Source organism: Phyllostomus hastatus, unplaced genomic scaffold (assembly GCF_019186645.2).
Source record: "Phyllostomus hastatus isolate PE091 unplaced genomic scaffold, TTU_PhHast_1.1 phas_contig_210, whole genome shotgun sequence".
Taxonomy (NCBI): domain Eukaryota; kingdom Metazoa; phylum Chordata; class Mammalia; order Chiroptera; family Phyllostomidae; genus Phyllostomus; species Phyllostomus hastatus.
Window position 1 is genome coordinate 25,359,167 of NW_025333737.1, and position 21,344 is coordinate 25,380,510.

General features: G+C 41.9%; 1 protein-coding gene across 1 annotated transcript; it reads left to right on the plus strand.

The window, feature by feature from the left end:
* The first annotated feature begins 13,515 nt into the window (after positions 1-13,515).
* TOB1 (transducer of ERBB2, 1) lies at positions 13,516-17,651 on the plus strand. Its single transcript, XM_045837382.1, has 2 exons — positions 13,516-13,835; positions 15,704-17,651. Exon 2 carries the CDS (start codon positions 15,858-15,860, stop codon positions 16,890-16,892), a length of 1,035 nt encoding a protein of 344 aa, XP_045693338.1. The 5' UTR covers positions 13,516-13,835; positions 15,704-15,857; the 3' UTR covers positions 16,893-17,651.
* The last annotated feature ends 3,693 nt before the right edge of the window (positions 17,652-21,344 follow it).

The following is a 21,344-nucleotide window of genomic DNA, read 5'->3' on the forward strand; positions in this document are numbered from 1 at the left end:
TTCTTGGCTATTCTTGTATATTTACTCTTCCAGATGAATTTTAGAATCAGCAAATCCATTAAAAGTCTTGCTGGAAGGGAAGAGAATGAACATCTTTTTTTTAAAGATAATCTTTTTCTAAAAGATTTTTTATTTATTTATTTTCAGACAGAGGGTAAGGGAGAGAGAAAGAGAGGGAGAGAAACATTAGTGCATGGTTGCCTCTCACACATCCCCACTGGGGACCTGTCCACAACCTAGGCATGTGCCTTGACTGGGAATTGAACCAGCAACCCTTTGGTTCACAAGCCCATGCTCAATCCACTGAGCTACACCAGCTAGGGCAGAATGAATATCTTTTTAATGCTGGTTTTTTTCATTCACAATATAAGCTATTTCTCCATATAGTCTATATGTGCATGTCCTTCAATAAAGTTTCATAGTTTTATTTATAACTTCTGTATATAGATTTTAATATTTGTTCCTAAATGCCTTGTAGTTTTTATTATTAATGTAAATTATACTTTTTCCTTACATTTCCTAATTTATTATTGCTATTGTATAGGAAAGCTGTTGATTTTTTTTGTATGTTTATTTTCTAATATACCACCTTGTTAAACTCTTTCATAAGCTGCCATCATTTTTAAGGGAGTGATCTTGTATGTTCTGCATGGATAATCATGTCATCTATAAATAATGCCACTATGTCTCTTTTCTTATTGATGACTCCTTTTATTTCCTTTTCTCCTGTTATTACAATGGCTGGGTACTGCAGGCTCATTTAATACTAACAATAGTATCAACTCAAATAGTCTCAATTCTTAATTTTGAAGAAAATGCTTTACTTCCTTATTAAGTATAACATATGGTATAGGTTTCTGATGAAAACTTTACCAAGTTAAGGTTTTATTTATTTTTTTCACCTCTTATTTTTTTTAGTTTTTTAAAATATATTTTATTGATTATGCTATTACAGTTGTCCCATTTCCCCCTTTACTCCCCTCCACCCTGTACACCCCCTCCCACCCACTTCCCCCCCTTTAATTCATGTCCATGTGTCATACTTATAAGTTCTTTAGCTTCTACATTTCTCATACTATTTCTCATACTTATCCTCCCCCTGTCTATTTTCTACCTACTATCTATGCTCCTTATTCTCTGTACCTTTTCCCCCTCTCTCCTCCTCCCACTCCCCTGTTGCTAACCCTCCATGTGATCTCCATTTCTGTGGTTCTGTTCCTGTTCTAGTTGTTTGCTTAGTTTCTTTTGGTTTTGCTTTAGGTGTGGTTGTTAATAATTGTGAGTTTGCTATCCTTTTACTATACATGTTTTTTCTTTATCTTCTTTTCTTAGATAAGTCCCTTTAACATTTCATATAATAAGGGCTTGGTGATGGTAAACTCCTTTAACTTGACCTTATCTGAGAAGCACTTTATCTGCCCTTCCATTCTAAATGAAAGCTTTGCTGGATAGAGTAATCTGGGATATAGGTCCTTGTCTTTCATGACTTGGAATACTTCTTTCCAGCCTCTTCTTGCCTGTAAGATCTCTTTTGAGAAATCAGCTGACAGTCTTATGGGAACTCCTTTGTAGGCAACTGTCTCCTTTTCTCTTGATGCCTTTAAGATTCTCTCCTTATCTTTCATCTTGGCTAATGTAATTATGATGTTCCTGGGTGTGTTCCTCCTTGGGTCCCATTTCTTTGGGACTCTCTGGGCTTCCTGGACTTCCTGGAAGTCTATTTCCTTTGCCAGATTGGGAAGTTCACCTTTATTACTTGTTCAAATAACTTTTCCACTTGTTGCCCTTCCAGTTCTCCTTCTGGTACCCCTATAATTTGGATGTTTAAAGATGTCCTGGAGGTTCCTAAGTCTCTCCTCATTTTTTTTTGAAGTCTTGTTTCTTCATTCTGTTCTGGTTGGATGTTTGTTTCTTCCTTCTGGTCCACTCCATTGATTTGAGTCCCAGTTTCCTTCCCATCACTATTGATTCCCTATACATTTTCTTTCATTTCACTTAGCGTAGCCTTCATTTTTTCATCTAATTTGCAACCAAATTCAACCAATTCTGTGAGCATCCTGATCACCAGTGTTTAGAACTGTGCATCTGATAGGTTGGCTACCTCTCCATGGCTTAGTTGTATTATTTCTGGAGTTTTGATCTGTTCTTTCATTTGGACCATTTTTGGGGGGGGGTGGGGGTCTGGACGTGCCTATTATGTAGTGAGAGGCGGAGCCTTAGGTACTCACCAGGGTGGGGCAACCCATGTCACTGGGTTGTGATCCTATATGTGGGGCAGGGGTCCAAGAGGGAACAATGGCCCTTGCTCTGCTCTCTGCTGGATTTCAATCACTTCCCCTACTTCCCACAAGCAAATTGGGCCCTTCTGGTGCTGATTCCCTGGTGGGTGGGCTTGTGTACATTCTAGGACCCTGTGGGTCTGTCCATTGAACTCTCCCGTGAGGCTGGGAGTCTCTCCTGGCACCTCAACCCCTACAGGTCTTTCCAATTGGTGTTTTGAGGCTTTATTTCCCAGCGCTGGAGCCCTGGGTTGTGAGGTCTGTCTTGCTCCCCAGTTTTGCCTGGTTTATCTGTGTGTGAATGTGGGACCACCCCATCCGCCAGCCGACTTGCACGCCGCGCGCCTCCACAATCCAGTGCCTCACAGGGTCTGCCTTGCAAGCCCAGGGTCCACCAGCCATCACTTGCAACCCCTCCCTGCCTGGCTGCCCAACTTCGCCCCTCCTACTGGTCTGGAATAATGTGTCTACTTTAACTCCTTGGTTGTTGGACTTCCATACAGTTCAATTTTCTCTTGGTACAGGTTGTTTTTTGTTTCTAAATTATTGTCCTTATTTTAGTTGTGCGAAGACGCACAGTGTATCTACCTATGCCTCTATCTTGGCCAGAAGTCCTAAGATTATCTTCTTGACTTCACTTAAAAAGGTTTTTTTTGTTTTTTAATCATTTAAAGGTATTGGTTTTTCTCAAATGCTTTTTGTTTTTTTTTTCCCAAGGAGAGAAAGATCAATTGAAGTGATTATTTTCCTCCTCTTTGGCCTGTTAGTGTAGTGAATTCCATTAACAAATATTCTAATGTTGAATCATCCTTGCATTACTTTTAATACATTGGTTGAATGGGCTAATTGTTTCATTTAGGATTTTAAACATCTGTGTTTATAAACAAATTTAGCCTTTGGATTTCATTTTGTTTTGTATTTGTTTTGGTGTTGTTCGAAGGTTCTCCACACTGCTGTCAGCGTTATGCCTGCATTGTGGAATGAGTCTGCACGGTCTCACCATGAAACCGCCCTGGCCTGGCTTCTTTTCTGTGACTGGAGCTCAGACTGATTTTTTTTCTACTGTTGGTTGTCTATTTAGGTCTGTTACTACATCTTTTAAGTCAATTGAGATAATTTCTACTTTCCCCGAGAATTATCAATTTAATCTAGACTTAATCCAGTTGTATTAATTCTTTAATAACCGCTTTCTCTATAATCATGCACTCTTCTTATTGCTAAAATTATCAACTTGAATCCTTTTTCCTTAATCAGACTTCTAAATACTTTATCTGTTGCATTGGTCAATCATCAGCTTTTGATTTTGGATGTCTGATGTGTGTCATTTCATCCATTTCAGTTTTATCTTTATTAATTTCTGTACTCTGCTTTGCTTGGGTCTTCTTTGCTTCTCTTCTTATTGCATCCTGAGGTGAATACTTAGATAACTTAGCTTCAGTTTTTCTCATTTTCTAATAAACGTGTTTAAGGTAATCAATATGTCTCCAATTATCACTTTATCTTCATTCTATAAGGATTTGGTATATAGTGTCCACATTATTATTACTCTAAATTAACCTTTTGTTTCAGGTTTGATTTCCTATTTAACTACAAATTATGTCACATTTCAGTTTTGATTTCCTTTTTAAAATAAGAGCTACTTCAAAAAGTACTTTAAAATTGAAAGCAAATAGTTAAGTGGGGGAGTTTTAGTTTTGCTTTTTTTTTGGCTATATTTGTTGTTAACTTCTGGTGTCAATGTTCTTTGGACACTTTGGATCATAAGACCTCTACTTTGGGGAATTTATGTAAATTTTCACTGTGATACATTACACAGGCCATTTTAAACTACTCTGTGGACATTTGAAAAGAACATCTATCCTTGGAAAGTCCTGTGAGAACACAGATACCTAGTCCAGCAAACCTATTATCCAATCTTTACTTTTCATCTAATTAATGTATTAACTTTTCCACAATTTAATTATTTCCTTCTGCTTGTTCTCTTCTCCATTCTGAACTTTTGGAGTTCCTATCTGGGTCACTATCAAATCTTCTGGAGCTATTCTACACGTCACTTAACATTTTGTATATGAGCCATACTGAGAGTAGAAGAACAACGATTTAACTTTAGAATCTGAATGCCACTGAGCATGTGAAATTATCTGGTGATTGATTGTGTAACTACTGCCCAAATGATACATTAAAAAAAATTCTGAGTTATTTTTATCCTCATGCAAGGACATGCTTATTGATTTTAAAGAGAAAAGAAGGGAGAGAGCAAGAGAGAGGGAAACATCAATGTGAGAGAGAAACACGCTTCCCACAGGTGCCCCAGCCGGGGACCCACAGGCGTGCACCCTGACCGAATAGCCACCCCCTTTCAGTTTTCAGAGTGAAGCCCAACCAAGTGAGCCACACCAGCCAGGGCCCAAACGATCAAATTGAACAGGCTGAAGAAAACCCAGCATGTATTGGGTAAAAACACATTGGGATGGAAATGATCAAATAGCAAAATGCTGGGTTTTACGAAGCTTGAAAAATCAGCTCAGCCAAATGCAGCTGGCCCTCCATATTAGCAGGTTTTGCATTCACAGATTTAACCAATAGCAGGTCAAAAATATCTGAAAAAATAAAGTTATGTTGTCCCTGATGTTAACTGTACAGTTAGGCCTATCATGGTTGTCTGGACCAAACATGTACAGACTTTTTTCTTGTCATTATTCCCTAAACAATATAGTATAACTGTTTATATTGTATTAAGTCTTAGAAATAATCCAGAGATTTTTTTAAACTATACAGGAGGAGCGGCATGAGATATATGGAAATACTATGTTACTTTATATGAGAGACGTGAACATTCCTAGAAGCACAGAGCAGGAGCTGCTGCCCTGCTTACATAGACCTCTTGGGGAGACAGGGCACACATCAGTGCCGTGTAGTTAAATAACTCAAACGGCAGCATATACTTCCATGCAGAAATGAACGGCTCGGACAGACAGCGAGTGCTACAGCAATTCAGGGAGTGGGGAGATGGGGTTTGCGGACACAGGACTGCCTGTGTAGAAACCTCGTCCCAACTGGCTTGAGCCAAAAAGGAACTTATTATTAGCTCTTGAGTATCTGATACCTGTTAGGCACTAGTTCAAGTTCTCTGGCCTCACCTCCTCTTTTTCCAGCTGCCACTGCTGGGACCAGATCTGTGCAGGCTCCAGCTAGCTTCACATGGGCACGACTATGCAGCTCCTCACCTCACACTGTGTCACTTGCCTCCTGCCTTGGGACTCCCCAGTTGACACCGAGGTGCAGAACCCTACGTGTCTTCCAATACCCAAACATGTGGGAGAGTCAGCATCTCATAGTATGAATCCTCGGACCAGTGGGAGACAGGAATCATTGGATTCTCCTGGGATGCAATTTAAGGGGCTTCTTGGAGAACTGGTCCATGGGATCAAACAATTATTCTTTGCAGCAGCTGGCTCCGTAATGCAAAGTAGGATTGATTCTCCCTCCTTTGCTGTTTTATTCCCTTCATCCCTTGCTCGTGATTCCTGGGATTTCACTCACCATTATAGTGATAGCACAGAGCCCCTTGCTCAAGCTCTGCTCCTTTAGGGACCGAAGCTTAGACATTCTGTAGCAAAAAGCCCAGGTAGAGGCGGGGCAGGATGCAGTTTCCCCCATGTTTCGGCTGGGTTAGCTGCATTCTCAGTCCAACACAGGACACAGAATATAAACACATGGAGAGTTAGATAACCTAAGAATTAGATAACAATCTAAAATACTGGGGCATGAGATTTTGAGAGACTTTTTATTTTAAATCTTGATCGGATTTTATTTTGTTTCTTTACATTTTGAGAGGGGAAGGGAGGGAGGCAGAGAGGGAGAGAAACAGCAACTTGCCAAAGATACATTGATTGGTTGTATACCCCCAGCTGGGGACCTGGCCTGCAGCCCAGGTGCATGCTCTGACTGGGAATCAAACCGGCCACCTTTTGGTTCACAGGCTGGTGCTCAATCCACTGAGTCACATCAGCCAGGGCCTGAAAGACATTTTGAAAAAGAGCATGACAGTGTAGAGGACACAATATGAGAGAAGAGACTGTTAACAATAGTTGTTTATGGTTTAAAGCAATTTCACATATTTTATTATTTGAGCTAAATGAAATTTCCATCAGATATGAGAAGCAAAGGAGGTGAAGGGGAGGGGAAAGGCAGGGAGAGGAGAGAAGAGGAGGAGGAGGGGATAAGAATGAAGAAAACATTAACATCTATGTAGGTTTTACAGTTCACAAAGCATTTCACAGGCATCATCTCATTTGCTTCTCACACAGCTCAGAGGGTAATTAGTGCGTCTGTACATTACATGGGTGCTGAGACCTAATGCAGCAAACCCAGCAGGACTCAAATGCAAATCCTCTAATTTCAAGTTTATACTTTTTCTAGGCTCAACCACAGCTGAGACCGTGGGAGCCACACCGGGTACATTCTTTGTCAACACAAAAATTTGCAAAGCCAAAAGGGAATGTTTCTAGTAGTTACCAGCAAACAGTGTGAAATGTGGCAGAAAGATCAAGGAGAAAGAGGCCTGAATGGAGATCATTACAACTATTTGTTTAGCCTATTTTTATTTTATTGAGTATTAATTAAATGTAAATTTGAATATCCACATGTGGCCAGCGATTACCAGAAAGCATGGGTTGATAACTTTTAGTCAGGCTGAACGTTAAAAGTTAAATACATTGAAAATCAAGGTTCTAGGCATCAGAACCACCTGTTTAAAACAGTTGAACACATTCTAGAGTGGAAGTTCAGATGAGAGTCATGTTCGGCCGCATCTGGCTCACAATCTGTAAGATACTCACATGAATTAAAGAGAGAAACACAGAGACCTCTGGTAGGGATGTGGAGAAAGGTGCGGATAGAAAATTCATTGACAGAGTAAGAGCTGATAAATATGCGAAAACATGCTCATTCTACGTATAATCAAAGAAATGCAAGTTAAAACAACAAAAGATGCCATTTTACTTATCAAATTAGCCAAGAATAGAACAAATATCTCAGTGGACGGACAGCATGTGGTTGGGCGGCAGCGAGGCGGTCAGGGTTACGCTCTGGGACTATACAGTAGCGCAGTCTTCCTGGAGAGTGGACCATCAGTACGTATTAAGAGCTTTAAACAAAAACAAAAACCCTTCTTTTGACCGGGTAACTTCAGTGCAGATAGAGTTAAAGACACAAATGAAAATGTTTGTTAAATACTATTGTTTTTAATGCAGAAAAATTCTCAACCACCTACATTCCAAGCAATGATTTAAGAAATTATTCTAAGTCACAGAGCGCAGTCATTAAACATGACGATTATGATCATGCTTAGTGTCGAGTGAAAATGAAAATAACGTGATGCTAAATGAACTGCAGGGCACAGAACTGCACATCTCCTAGAAACTCCCTCAGGAAGAAATGGGAGCAGTTGCTGACAACGGTTATCCCTGCACGGTGAGACTAAAGGTCACTGCTAGTTCCTTCTTTATGTCTGTTTTCCAAATTTTCTACAATGAGCAGTTCCAGGTTTTATAATGAATAAGAATGATATTTGAGATCAGAAAAATAATGTATTTTGCTTTCTTAAGAATCAAGTTCGGGTTTCCTTAAAAGATGTACATTGTGTTTCTGTTGCGAATGCATTCAGCTGTAAGTCACGCAGTACTTAATGTGGTTTAAAAAGACTAGACCTGGACAGTTACTACCTTGGGTTAGAGCCCTCATCTCTGTGATTTCCTTGCCTTTTCTTATGGTTGTAAGGAAGGCTGCTGCGGCCACTGCCACCCTAAGATCCATGTTAAGGCAGGAAAGAGGTAGAAGAGGTGTTTCAGTGGTGATTTAAAGAAATGATCCCAAATTCTTCGACATTGCTCCCTTGAGAGGTAGGGGTGGGGAGGGGGTCTATGTGCTTTCCTCTTAAATCTAGGCAGTTTTATGATTAGTCCGGCCAGTAGAATTTGGCGGCTGCTTATCCAGGGTTCTCTTAGAATGTTCACTCTCCAGAAACACCTCTTGGGATGCCTCCTCTCAGAATCAGCTGCTGAGCCTCCAGAAGCCCAGGCCACAGGGAGAGTCCAGAGGCCACGTGTAGATGTCCCAGCTGACAGTGCCAACTGAGCCCAGCCTTTGGGTCATCCCAGCTCAGGTGCCAGACAGGTCAGTGAAGAGGCCTCTGGATCCCTGCTGCCCAATTCAGGAGCTGCTGGCCACATAGAGTTATTTAAATTTGCGTTTAATCAAAACTTGATAAAATAAACACTTCAGTTCCACAGTCACACCGGCCACACGTCAAGTGCTCATAGCCACATGTGGCTAGTGGCTCTCATACTGGACAGCACAGAGACAGCATGTGTTCATCACTGCAGAACTTTCTACCAGACAAATCTGCTCCAGAGGATTCTTCAGTGTTTGAGTCTTCCCAGCTCTAGCTCTAGACACTGTGGAGCAGAGACAAGCCACCCATCCCCCTGTGGGTGTTTTATGCCACTAAGTTTTGGATAGTTTGTTGTACAGCTTACAGCACCTGGAACAAACTCATCTGATATGGAAAGCAAAGCTTTCTCAGAAACCACCGGATCTGACTTCTGTTTATGTCTTGTTGGCAGAATAGTGTCACAACGCCACCCCTACTGCAATGAAAACTGGGAAATATGATTTAGCTTTTATAGGCTCTTCAGTCATGAAGACAAGGGGAAGGAAACGGGGCATGGGAAACAGGCAGGCTAGCAACAGTGTCTGCTACAATCGGCATATATCCGTATCTTTATATCTGTATCTGTGTATCTACCTATATGTATTCTCTCTATATATCTATCTCCATATATATAATCTTCATATATATATATATATATATATATATATATATATAAATAAAATGTTCAGAATTGCAGGACCATGTGTCTATTTTTTACAAAGGAGAAATTTTATATACAATTCTATTTTAGCCAGAAGAACTGCATAATAAGATCTGCACTCTATGCTTTAAATTTATGTATCATTACAACAGAACCCTTTCCATTTTCCTTAGCACAGTGCGCAATAGATGGAAACTAGAACTCACGTATTTAAAGTACTCTAATAACACCACTTGCAGAGACTTTAATATTCTTTGGACTTAGGATATTGTGAACTCTATCACTCCTAGAATCTGCAACTGGAATCTCCAGCTGAGATCAAAATCCTCATCCTTGGCTAATGAAAAGAAATTTCAAGATTTGGTTTGGATTTTTGTTCATCAGGATAATAGGGATTGACCAAGTTATAACCAGGTTTTCTATCAGACCAAGTCCAGTTGCCTGTCCCAAAGATAAATGGGTTTGTTGACTATATTTAGTTACCTTTTAATTGCAAAGTCTGTGTTCCTGTTTCTTCTGGAGACTATATGGCCGTCCTTTACTAACCCGTAGGAGAAGCCACAGGAAACCACACTGAGGTTTGCTCAGCCATAAGTGTGTGCCTTCCTTTGAGAAATGTTTAGGAAAGAATTGGTTTACTTGGATTTTGATAACTCAGTGATTAGTTTGCAAGTGTTCCTTATGAACAGTGTTTAAAATGCGCATGCTAGGGTTCATGTCTACAAGAAATCGATAACAAGAGTGACGAGAACAGCATTATATTTAGATGTTGCCTAATTTTCAGATAAAGGTAAAAGGTTGATTCCCTCGAAAAGAAATGAGCATTAGTAAGTCCACATTATGGGATGGTGATTCTTCCTGTAAGCCTGCTTCAGTTTATAAGGAAGACAGAATGAGAATTAGCAAGTTTAGGACTTATCTCTCAGAAATCAAGGTGGGGTGTGCTGGTATATGTGAATGAAGTAAGCATTCGGGGCAATTTAAGGAACTGTAATTTCCAATGATACAGGGATTTATTCCTTTACCAAACAATCATTACCTTCCGTGTAAGACGCTGCTCTAGGAATTGGGTGGAGTGCAAGGGTGTGAGAGGCACGGGCTGAGGTTTCCAGAGACTACCACTTGCCCAGAGAGAGAGATATCTGTTGATTATGATACCACCTGGGGGATGATATCAAATTTTTTTTCTCTAAAAATCTAAATAACCATTTAGCAGCCCCACACCATTCCAAAGTAAATGTTAAATAGTAATAAGCCATATGTGGGGTGGGGGGAGTCCTTTAAACTGCAAAACTTGGATAAAGGGAATTTTATACTTGTGATGGGCAATGTTAGAAGGCTATGCATCCGGTTTCCCTTTTATTTGTAATCTCTGTTTGAAAAAGAACTATATTACCTACTTACCATGTAAAACTCATGTGGATTTCTTCATTGAAAGAGATGATTTATTCCAACACTTTTTATAGATGAGAGAACTGAAAGTGATAGAAAACAAGTGACATTCAGATGTCACCTGCTCTTGAGTACTTTCTCCGGTAGACCGTGGGGTCTCGGCGTGTGCATTTATATTTTCTTTGGTTTGAAACTCTCTCATATCCTGGGGCTGAGCAGCAACAACTCATACATTTCTGACTTCTGAATTTCTGATTTAAAAATTCTGATGACTGCCATTCATATTTAATCAGTACCCATCAGATGGCTGCCCTTAACTGTTAAACCTGGGATTATAGATCCCAGGGGGCATTCAGAAAAGAGAATTTTTGCCTTCTCTTTAGAGAAGTCTTGAAAATTATAGATAACTTTGACAAAATTGCAATTCACCTATCTTCAGTTAGACATTTTCATCTCAGCAGAGCCTAATATGCTCCTCTAATTATAGTGATATATTTTCCAAATTACAAAGTAAGACACATGGCCCAACACACGGTCCTGGAATTCTGGATGTTTGGTACAGAAATATTTGCTTAATGGTAAGAGAAATGATGCTCTGGAGCACATGAAAAATCAAGTGTTTCTCTTGGTAAGCTGTTCCCAAAATGCCCTACCTAGTTTCTTGCAATTTCTATGTTCAACTGATTATAACATTAAAAGTACTTCAGTTTTTATCCCAAATGGAATTAATGTTCATTATAGATAACATCAGAAAATATAAATGGGCCAAATAAGAAAACAATGAACAACTAATATATTATAAAATTCTTTTTTTTATTCACTTATTTTTTAGAGAGGGAAGGGAGGGAGAAAGAGAGAGAGAGAGAGAGAGAGAGAGAGAGAGAGAAACATTAATGTGCGGTTGCTGGGGACGGTGGCCTGCAACCCAGGCATGTGCCCTGACTGGGAATAGAACCTGCGACACTTTGATTCACAGCCCGCGCTCAATCCACTGAGCTACGCCAGCCAGGGTGAGCTTCGCCGGCCAGGGCAATATTATAAAATTCTTTGATGCAGAGGAAGGGACGTTTTAATTTAAAAATGCTTCCATACGCTCACAATCAAATCCCACCTTCCTAGTTTACAACTAAAAACAAGTCCAAACACTAAAAAATCAGAATGTAAAGAGTCATCCAGTTAAAATCCTGTGTCCTTATAAAACGCTGCCTGAGTTTTAGGAATCTGTACAACAAACATTAAATCGGTCACCTGACCGCTCCCACCCTCATCTCATTCCACACACCCATCTTCCCTCCCCCGCTCACACACATGGAGACTTCAGAAATATTCATTTGCATTTCGGTTCCTTCTAAAAGGGGAGGAGAGATGCCAGAAGGGCACGAGAGTCAGGGCGGAGAAAAAGGCCACGTCCAGATTTTGCGTGCACGAAGCGCAAAGACTCGAGGCCTAACACGTAAAGAGGGTTTCTATTCCAGCCGGTCTACACAGCCAGCTCCACCGACACCCCACTCCTCGCTGAGTTTCAGTTTAACTTCCTAAAGGAAGGTTGAGAATGCAGGCCCCACAGTTTGAGGGAAAGGCGGTTCCCCAACAGTGTTTTTCCTGGAATCCGTCTTTGAGCGCAGAGGAGAGGGGAGAGGGGAAGGCTAGGCTTTGGGCGTTTCATTCATTGCTCCTTCTCTCCTCCTCTCACCCTTCCCTCCCCTTAGACTTTCTCTCTTTTTTTTGATGCGCGAGTTTGACGTCGGTCTCCAGGACACCAGGCAGCCAATAGTCTGGTTGCTAAGGGAGACGCGTGGCCAATCAGGCGTGGTTGCTACCTGTAATATTTTTAGCCCAGAGGGACTCTCGGTTCCACTCCCAACGTCAACTTCGTGTATTTCTCTGCTGCAGGTTGTGAAAAAAAGGCGCTCACCCTCCCCCCTTGACTCTCTCTCTCTCTCTTCGCTCCCTATTTACCCAGACATATTTCAACCGAAAATAATTTGAAACGCACATTAAAGGAAGGCACCGTGTCTATTAAGTGTGTTTGTGTTGAAGTAGGCATTTGAAATAGATGCATATACATATACTTAGATACGTTCGCAATCTGGCACGGAGACCTGGATTGGGACATTTGGAATAAAATGCGATTCTTCTTACAGTCTCACACCACTCCTACGTCCCAGTTGCCGCTGGGTCGCACTGGGAGGTCTGATGTAGGGTGCAGAGGCAGTTAAACTGTCACCTGGGCAGGAGGTGTGGCCTGCTGGTCTCCCTTCCCCACCCCCAGCCTGACACGGCAGCTTTGGGTTCTGTAGTTGTCACTGTCTGGATGGCAGTTGGCTTAGGCCCCTGAGGTGATTAATATTCAATTAATCGTGTGCACGAGTCCCTGTCACAGTTCGCCCTTCTTTCTCTAAGCTCTCCTGGGTGCACTGGAGGCCGACTTGCTAGCTTGTCCATGACTGGGATTTTCCCCGGCCACAGTCCCACTCGGGTAGAGCACTTTCTGTAAACTCTCCCCTCCCTCTTGGGGCCTTGGACTCTCCTCCCAGTTCTCCCCCGCCGCTCCGCCACCTGCTTCTCTCCCCTCCCCCTTCTCCCCTTCGCTCTCCCCCTAAACCGAGTGTCAGCTGCCCCACCCCACCTGTCACCCCCACTGGCATGTCTCTTCCCCAATCCCTTTCCAACTTTTTTGTTAATCCCGCCCACAGAGATACAAGATCGTCTTGTCATTGGTCACTCTGGAACCTGAGGGGTGTGGCCTTACTCACTCTGGTCCTACGCTGACTGTCAGAACCCGGCTGGAGGGACTTGGCCAATGGCGTTGGGGGGCCGGGAAGGGGCGGGGCCAGCCTGCGAGGGCCCGACGAAAGGGTGAGAAGGCGAGGATTGGTTACACCGCCCAGAGCTGTGACGCGTAAGGGCGCGCGCGCACCTCTACGGGAGAGGATGGGGAGGGGGGCGGGGAAGAGGATATAAAATGAGAGGCGGGGCGCGCGCCGCGGCAGAAAGAGCGAAGCTCTGGCCCGGCGCAGTGTGGGTGCACTCCGGGGCTGCTGGGCCGGGCACCGGGCTGTGTTGAGAAGTGAGCGCGATCGCTTTACCCCGTCCTCGCCACCCGGAGTCAGAGGGGTGACCTCCTGAGGCCAGCACCGAGGCCACAGTGCTCCGAGCTCTCCGCCCGGCCACATCTTTGTGCACTCAACCAGCTCGCCGCTGTCGAGCCTGCCGTGCCCCCGCCCTGACGCCCCTTCTCCCCCGCCCAGCGGCTAGGTCTGTGGTGGAAGCAGCCTCGAAGTAGCCCGTAAGTATCTGGGGGCGGCGGGCGGGGTCAGGAGGAGGAGGGGCTGCAGTGGCATCGTGCACCGGGCCCTCTGGGGGCTCGGCGACGGCGGCGTCTTGGCTCCCGGCGCAGAGGGGAGCGGCTCCAGACGCCGGGCCGGAGGCGGCTTCAAGGGACCCTAGCGCGCCGGGGAGCCGAAAGCAAGGCCGGCGGGCGCGTTGGGCTCGACCCGGGTGACCGGGGAAGGGCGGCCCGAGGCAAGCTGACGGCAATCGGGGGTTGGGGTGCCCGGAAGGAGCAGCGAGCTCGAGGGTAACGCTGGGGTCCGCGGACCCGTGGCTGCCGGGACCGAAATGGTGCCGAGGAACCCGTGCTCCCCGGGCGCTGGCTGGGTACCAGGAGCCTGGGGCGGGGAGCAGCGGGTCCGGTTACGGTGGGGGGAGGGGAGCAGCTGACCCGGGGCGGCCGGCGCCGCGACCTGCTCCGGCGCCCAGCCCCAAGTGGTTGCTTTTCCATTTCTCGTCGCCCTCCTTCTCTCCCCACCCTTCCTCCTCCTCCGAGACTTGTACTCTCTTCCTCCTCCCCATCCTCCTCTTGCCTCTGCTGCTGCTGTAGCGCTCGGGTTCCGAGGGCTGTGAGCAGAAATCTAATGAGACCCAACTGGCTGTTTATGTAATTCTTCACACTCCTGTCTTAAGGCGTTCCTTTAAAACTACCTTCCACCCAGCCTGTATTTTGCTAGCCTGCACCTTCAAGCAATTTGGCTTAATCAGCTGCCTTCCCCGGCACTCAGGCTTTTGGCATGGAAAGTGTTTGTAGTTTGGGGACAGCCGGGGAGTCTTTTTCCCTTTGTCACCACGATTATGAAAAATGGAACAGATGTTTGGCTACCAGCTTGATTTTTAAATGTCCTTTTAAATCAACTTCAGTGTACAAATAGATTTCCTTTGCAAATATCTTCTGTTTGCCCTTGATCTTTTCTTATCCCCACCCAGTGCTGATCCAGCAAACGTTTAAAGGTCGACCTTATCGTACAGGACTCACCGGCTGTTCTCTTATGGTGAGGGAGGGAGGTGGTTTTGAAAATCAGAATAAAACTCAGAAACCCTGCCCGTTAAACAGATTAATAAATAGAGTTTTGAAATGAATTGTTGCTTTTGTTATACTTGCTGCTGAAGAGGTATTTCCATGTTTAGAAAAATATCCATTGAAAAGAAAAAGCACAAAGAAGCTTGTGTGCCTTTAATATATGTAAGACTCAACTGTATAGGATAATGTGGTTCGTAATTATCATTCACTAGAATGGCAATTAATTTAGTATTTAGTACCTTTAATTTTGGGATAATGTACTTTGGAAATTAAAATACTCTAACTTCTCAAATGTCTGAATATTTAACAATAAAGGAGATTTAAGCAGTACAGTATATATCCAAAATGAAATGAAATACAGAATTCACTTCTCAAGTGATGAATACAAATACCACCCACTTCTAAAACTGGCGTTAACTGTGTTAATGGAGGTAGGTGGATGGGTATACTGAGTTTAGTTTTCAGTAGACATTCTTGTGGGAATTGAGGAAGAAAAAGAAGGAATACACTACATATTCTGGAGATATTTCTATTCTTAGAACTCTATTCAGAAACAAAATTATAGGATTAAAAGTATTGTTTTAACAGTAAATTTTGTTTTCCCTGGGACTTTAATAAATAACTTTCTATATTCCTTATATAACTTATATATTCCTTTATTTTTTGCTGATTATATTTTTCAGATTTTGTAGCCCGTTAGACTTTATAAAAAGTGCAACTATTCTGGGGGTGAAAACAGGCTGTGGGACTTAACATATTTCTTATTTGTATATGTTTGCTTTTGTTTTGTTTTCTTGAAGGTACAAGACCACTCAAGGTGAAGGATAATCTACTAAAAATACCACCAGCACTTTGAATGAAAAGTTGTTTCTCTGCCACAAACTGAACACTTTTTTTTTTTGGTGTGTGTGTGGGGAAGTTGAAACACAAATCTAATTTTGTGGCATAGCAGCTATGCAGCTTGAAATCCAAGTAGCACTAAATTTTATCATTTCATATTTGTACAATAAGCTTCCCAGGAGACGCGTCAACATTTTTGGTGAAGAGCTTGAAAGACTTCTTAAGAAGAAATATGAAGGGCACTGGTATCCTGAAAAGCCATACAAAGGATCAGGGTTTAGATGTATACACGTAGGGGAGAAAGTGGACCCCGTGATTGAACAAGCATCCAAAGAGAGTGGTTTGGACATTGATGATGTTCGCGGCAATCTGCCGCAGGATCTTAGCGTTTGGATCGACCCTTTTGAGGTTTCCTACCAGATTGGTGAAAAGGGACCAGTGAAGGTGCTTTATGTGGATGATAATAATGAAAATGGATGTGAGTTGGATAAAGAGATCAAAAACAGCTTTAACCCCGAGGCCCAGGTTTTTATGCCCATAAGTGACCCAGCCTCATCAGTGTCCAGCTCTCCATCGCCTCCCTTTGGTCACTCTGCTGCTGTAAGCCCTACTTTCATGCCCCGGTCCACTCAGCCTTTAACCTTTACCACTGCCACTTTTGCTGCCACCAAGTTTGGCTCTACCAAAATGAAGAATAGTGGCCGCAGCAACAAGGTTGCACGTACTTCTCCTATCAACCTTGGCCTGAATGTGAATGACCTCTTGAAGCAGAAAGCCATCTCTTCCTCAATGCACTCTCTGTATGGGCTCGGCCTGGGTAGCCAGCAGCAGCCGCCGCAGCAACAGCAGCAGCCATCCCAGCCGCCACCGCCACCACCACAGCCGCAGCAACAGCAGAAAACCTCTGCTCTTTCTCCTAATGCCAAGGAATTTATTTTTCCTAACATGCAGGGTCAAGGTAGTAGTACCAATGGAATGTTCCCAGGTGACGGCCCCCTTAACCTCAGTCCTCTTCAGTACAGTAATGCCTTTGATGTGTTTGCAGCCTATGGAGGCCTCAACGAGAAGTCTTTTGTAGATGGCTTGAATTTTAGTTTAAATAACATGCAGTATTCTAACCAGCAATTCCAGCCCGTTATGGCTAACTAAAAAAAGAAAAAAAATTATCATACAAGTTAAAAGTACAAGTTAAAATGCTCGGGCCCAAGGAGGACTTTTTTCACCTCCTTGAGATTTTTTTTTTTTTTTAAGCTTATAGTAAGGATACATTCAAGCTTGGTTACAGAAATAAAACATGCATCATTTTTCATTTGCCAACCAAGCACAAAGTTATTTTATACTGACTGTATATTTTAAAGTATACTCTCAGATATGGCCTCTTACAGTATTTAAGATATAGCAAGGACATGGCTGATTTTTTTTATAAAAAATTGGCACTAATAAGTGGGTTTATTGGTCTTTTCTAATTGTATAATTTAATTTAGTACAAAGTTTGTAAAATATCAGAGGATATATATATTGTTTCTACGACATGGTATGGCATTTATATCTTTTTACTACAGTGATCTGTGACAGCAGCAGCTTCATGTTGTATTTTTTTTACTGAAATTGTAAAGTATCCATCTTAAAGACATCAACTATTCTAAAAATTGTGTACAGGATATTCCTTTAGTGGTGGAATTAAAATGTACGAATATTTGCTTTTTCAAAAAATGTATTTTCTGTTAAAGGTTTAAAATTTTTGCTATATATTATGGAGGAAGATGTAATCGTAAATATTAATTTTGTACCTATATTGTGCAATACTTGAAAAAATGGTATAAAAGTATTTTGAGTCAGTGTCTTACATGTTAAGAGGGACTGAAATAGTTTATATTAAGTTTGTATTAAAATTCTTTAAAATTAAAAGAGCTTTTTGTGGTCTTTTAAGCTTTGCCAAAGATCTGTGTCTGGAGTTGTGACGCTGTCAGTGCTGATGACGCAGAAAGGTCTGACTGATTGGATCACAAAGGAATAATGGAAAGCAAGTGCCCCAGATAGTGGTTTGCTCCCTAAAAAGGTGTCCTATCGAAACTCCATAGCCCGACGACCAGTGCTTGGGACAGCTTTATTTTTTAGCAACTCTCTCCAGTGCATATCCCTCTCCCCATGATAGGGATGGTGTGCGAAGGCTAGTCACCCTGATTTTATAGCAAGTTTTAAACAGTGGTGTTATGCTGACATCTAGGAGAGTCAGGTGATAAAATGAAATTCTCTCGTGTAATCAGAGAGGACTTTTTTGAAATGTCTGTGGAGACAGACCATTGGATCAGTTTTCTGTTTCTGTATGGGAGATGAACAGCTCATAAGACTTGTTTGGACAAAGCAGCTGATGTCTCTTCAAAAAGAAGATTTAGGTCTGTTTACTAATCCTTTTACTTAAAGTTTAGTCATTGTATGTAGCTGGAGAATTTATGATCAAAATTTATTCAAGACTAGGTTGCTAAATGTTAGCATTTGTGTGCATTTATCCTGCAAAAAAAAGTTTGCAAATTTTTGTTATTGCAAATTGGATAGCCAACCTTCTGGTTTGGGAAGGGTGGGGGTTAAAGGTTAGCCATGCATAATGTGTCAAATTGTAGTGGCTTGTTAAGGATGGAGTTTTTTAAAACTGATGAATTGGGAAAGACTACTTAAATGATGAGTCATTTCAGTGTTTGTCTGTTGATGCAGTGTTGACACAATTGTCTTGAATGGGAAGAAAATAACGTTTTCTGTGCTTTTATAGTAAGAAACCAACATTGTCTGGGTTACTAGTGAAATAAATTTGGTCAAATGAGTTTTTTGGACACCAGTCTACAAAACCCTTTTGTCTGTTACCCATGCAGTGTAGAGCAATAAAAAGTTTTAAGGAAACAAGCACTGACAATAACAGCTAAGCTGTTCTGTCAGCTCCCTGGCAAGGCCTTTGTCCTGCAGCAGACAGAAGGAGGCTGTGAAAGTATTGGGATGGGGAGCAGGATGGGCAGAGATCTGGTCGGCCCACACTATCAATTATGTGCTTTTGTGATCACGAAGTTTGAGTAACTATAAAAGAACAAGCAGGATAATGGCTTTCAGCACAGTTTCCTGGTAGAGACTTTTGGTTGAGGTTACCATAAGCTTAACTGGGAAGAAAACTCCTTTTTATAAATGAAGAAAGGCTGAAATTAACATTTTTTCCCCCTGAAAATCAGAATAAGGCAGTTGGTCAGTAGATAAGCACTAGAACTTGAAATAGTCTGGAACACTATATATATTTAGCTTTTAAATAATAGAATTTTATGTAAGAATATCAGATCTTAGGAATTACGTATTGCCAAAATATTAGGGAAATTTCATATTGGTACATACTGGGCTGGCCAAAAAATCTTTTTTTTTTTTTTTTGTGCAATGGCTCTAGTAGTGCCTAGTTGTCTTCGACTTCATTTGAAACAATTTTGTTGGATTGTATTGTGACAGCTGTCACATCAGCATTGTTTTTTTAAAAAGACATCAAAATTGGTGAATTTTTATGCAGCCATTTAATGTTGAAGATGGAAGAAAATACACATTTTCAGTGTATTATGCTTTATTATTTCAAGAAAGGTAAGAATGCAACTGGAACACAAAAAAATTCATGCTGTGTATGGAGAAAGTGATGGATCGAATGTGTCAAAAGCGGCTTGCAAAGTTTCTTGGTACTATCGACACTTTGGCCAGATAATTCTTTGCTGTGGGGCTGTCTTATGCACTGGAAGATGTTCAGCAGCACCCCTGACCTCTACCCACTAGAAGCCAATAGTGGGAGATAGCCAACATACTCAAAATATCCAAATCAATAAAGTTATTGGTGAAAATGAAAAATGTGTCTTTTATTTTACAGAAAAAACAAAACAGACTTTTTGGCCAACCCAATATGTCCATCTGGCACTTGAACCAACTAAATTTTATCTTGATTGGTTTCAAGAAAACAAAGGATTTGATTTGAGCTTGCTATCCTTGAGGACTTTTTTGCTTTGTTTTTAAAGAATGAACAAGGGCTGTGTTTTCTTCTCCTTGTTGCTCATTAGGAATGGAAAATTTTTTAAAGGTACTTTGTCTAGCACAGCTTAGAAAAGCCGACATCTTAGTCCCAAATCTTTTTCTCCCCCTCGTGCCATCACACTTGATTCTCTTTGTGGAGACTTGGTTGAGAGTTTGATGAGTTACATCTTAATAGGTCTTTCCTGTCTCTTTGACCTCTGCAACTATGGATACCGTAGCAGCCTCGGAATGGCCTTACCCTGGTGTCCAAAGTGCTGCCTTGTAGATTGCACGGCTCATCAATGGGTGAAGAAGATGATGCTAAGAAGTAGTTCAGGGTTTACAGTATTCCTCTACTGCCCATCTTTTCTAAAATCACATGCATTGCCCTGACTGGTGTGGTTCAGTGTTTGAGTGCTGGCCTGTGAACCAAAGGGTCACTGGTTTGACTCCCAGTCAGGGAGCATGCCTGGGTTGCAGACCAGGTCCCCAGTGGGGCTGTGCAAGAGGCAACCACATATTGATGTTTCTGTCCCACTCTTTCTCCTTCCCTTCCCCTCTCTCTAAAGATAAATAAAATCTTTAAAAAATAAAATCTCATGTATTGTTAAATCCCCTTTAAATACCTCTAACCTCTATGAGATAGCAAATGTAGGCCTTCAGTCAAAATGCGCATTAAAGATACTGACAGTATTTACTATGTTTCTTAGCTTTTGAAGGTGAAACTAAAGTTGCCCTGAGTTTAAGATGTTTTTCTAATGTGTGTTGGTGTTCATTTCATTCTCATATAGATGTCTTAGGTTCTGGCATTTTAACTGAGAGCATTGATCTAGCAAATCTTCAGGACTTAGGTGATTTGAAAATATCACTAACACATAGGAAAAAGTATCTGGACATACTTAAGCTAACGAAGTACAATGCTATCTGGAGAGCTTCCTCCATAACCTTTCCCTACACAAACAGAAAACGGCATGAGCATGGCACATCAAACATATATCCTTCCTTGGCTAGAATGCATGCTTTTTGTCAGGCGCAGGATCACAACCCTAGTGCAAGACCAGATGAGAAAACAGCCTTATTAGGAGACAAGTATGTAAAAGTGCCATGACTGAATAAAACACGTTTATATTGCTTAGTACACCAATCAGTTAATGCTTAATCAAGTTGGCCCAGGAGGTCACTTGAAATCTGAGTTGTTCAGTTTTTGTGTTATGTTAAGAAGATACTCGTGTTTAAAGAACCGAGGATCAATGTCTTTACATACATTCGGAAACTTAGTACAGCACCTGTGTTGAAGTCCTTTTTATGTTTTTTTTTTTAATTTAAAACAGTTACCAAATACTCTTGTAGCACTTACTACGTGCCATGCACCTTCCTAACCCAGTTTGCAGAAGCAGAGCTGAGACCCAGATTGGACGCACCCACGATCGATTAGCCAGTAAGTGGTAGACTTGGAACTCAGATTCACAGAGTCTGGCTCCAGAGTTATGCTCTTCAACTCAGTGCTTTGTTCTCTCAGATTAGTTCCTGTTCTGGTTTGAAGTCAGTGCAATAAGATCATTTTTGTTGTAGTAGCCA

Bases quoted from the DNA above. Each gene is read 5' to 3' on its own strand.
- TOB1 (XM_045837382.1), top strand. From the start codon at position 15,858: ATGCAGCTTGAAATCCAAGTAGCACTAAATTTTATCATTTCATATTTG.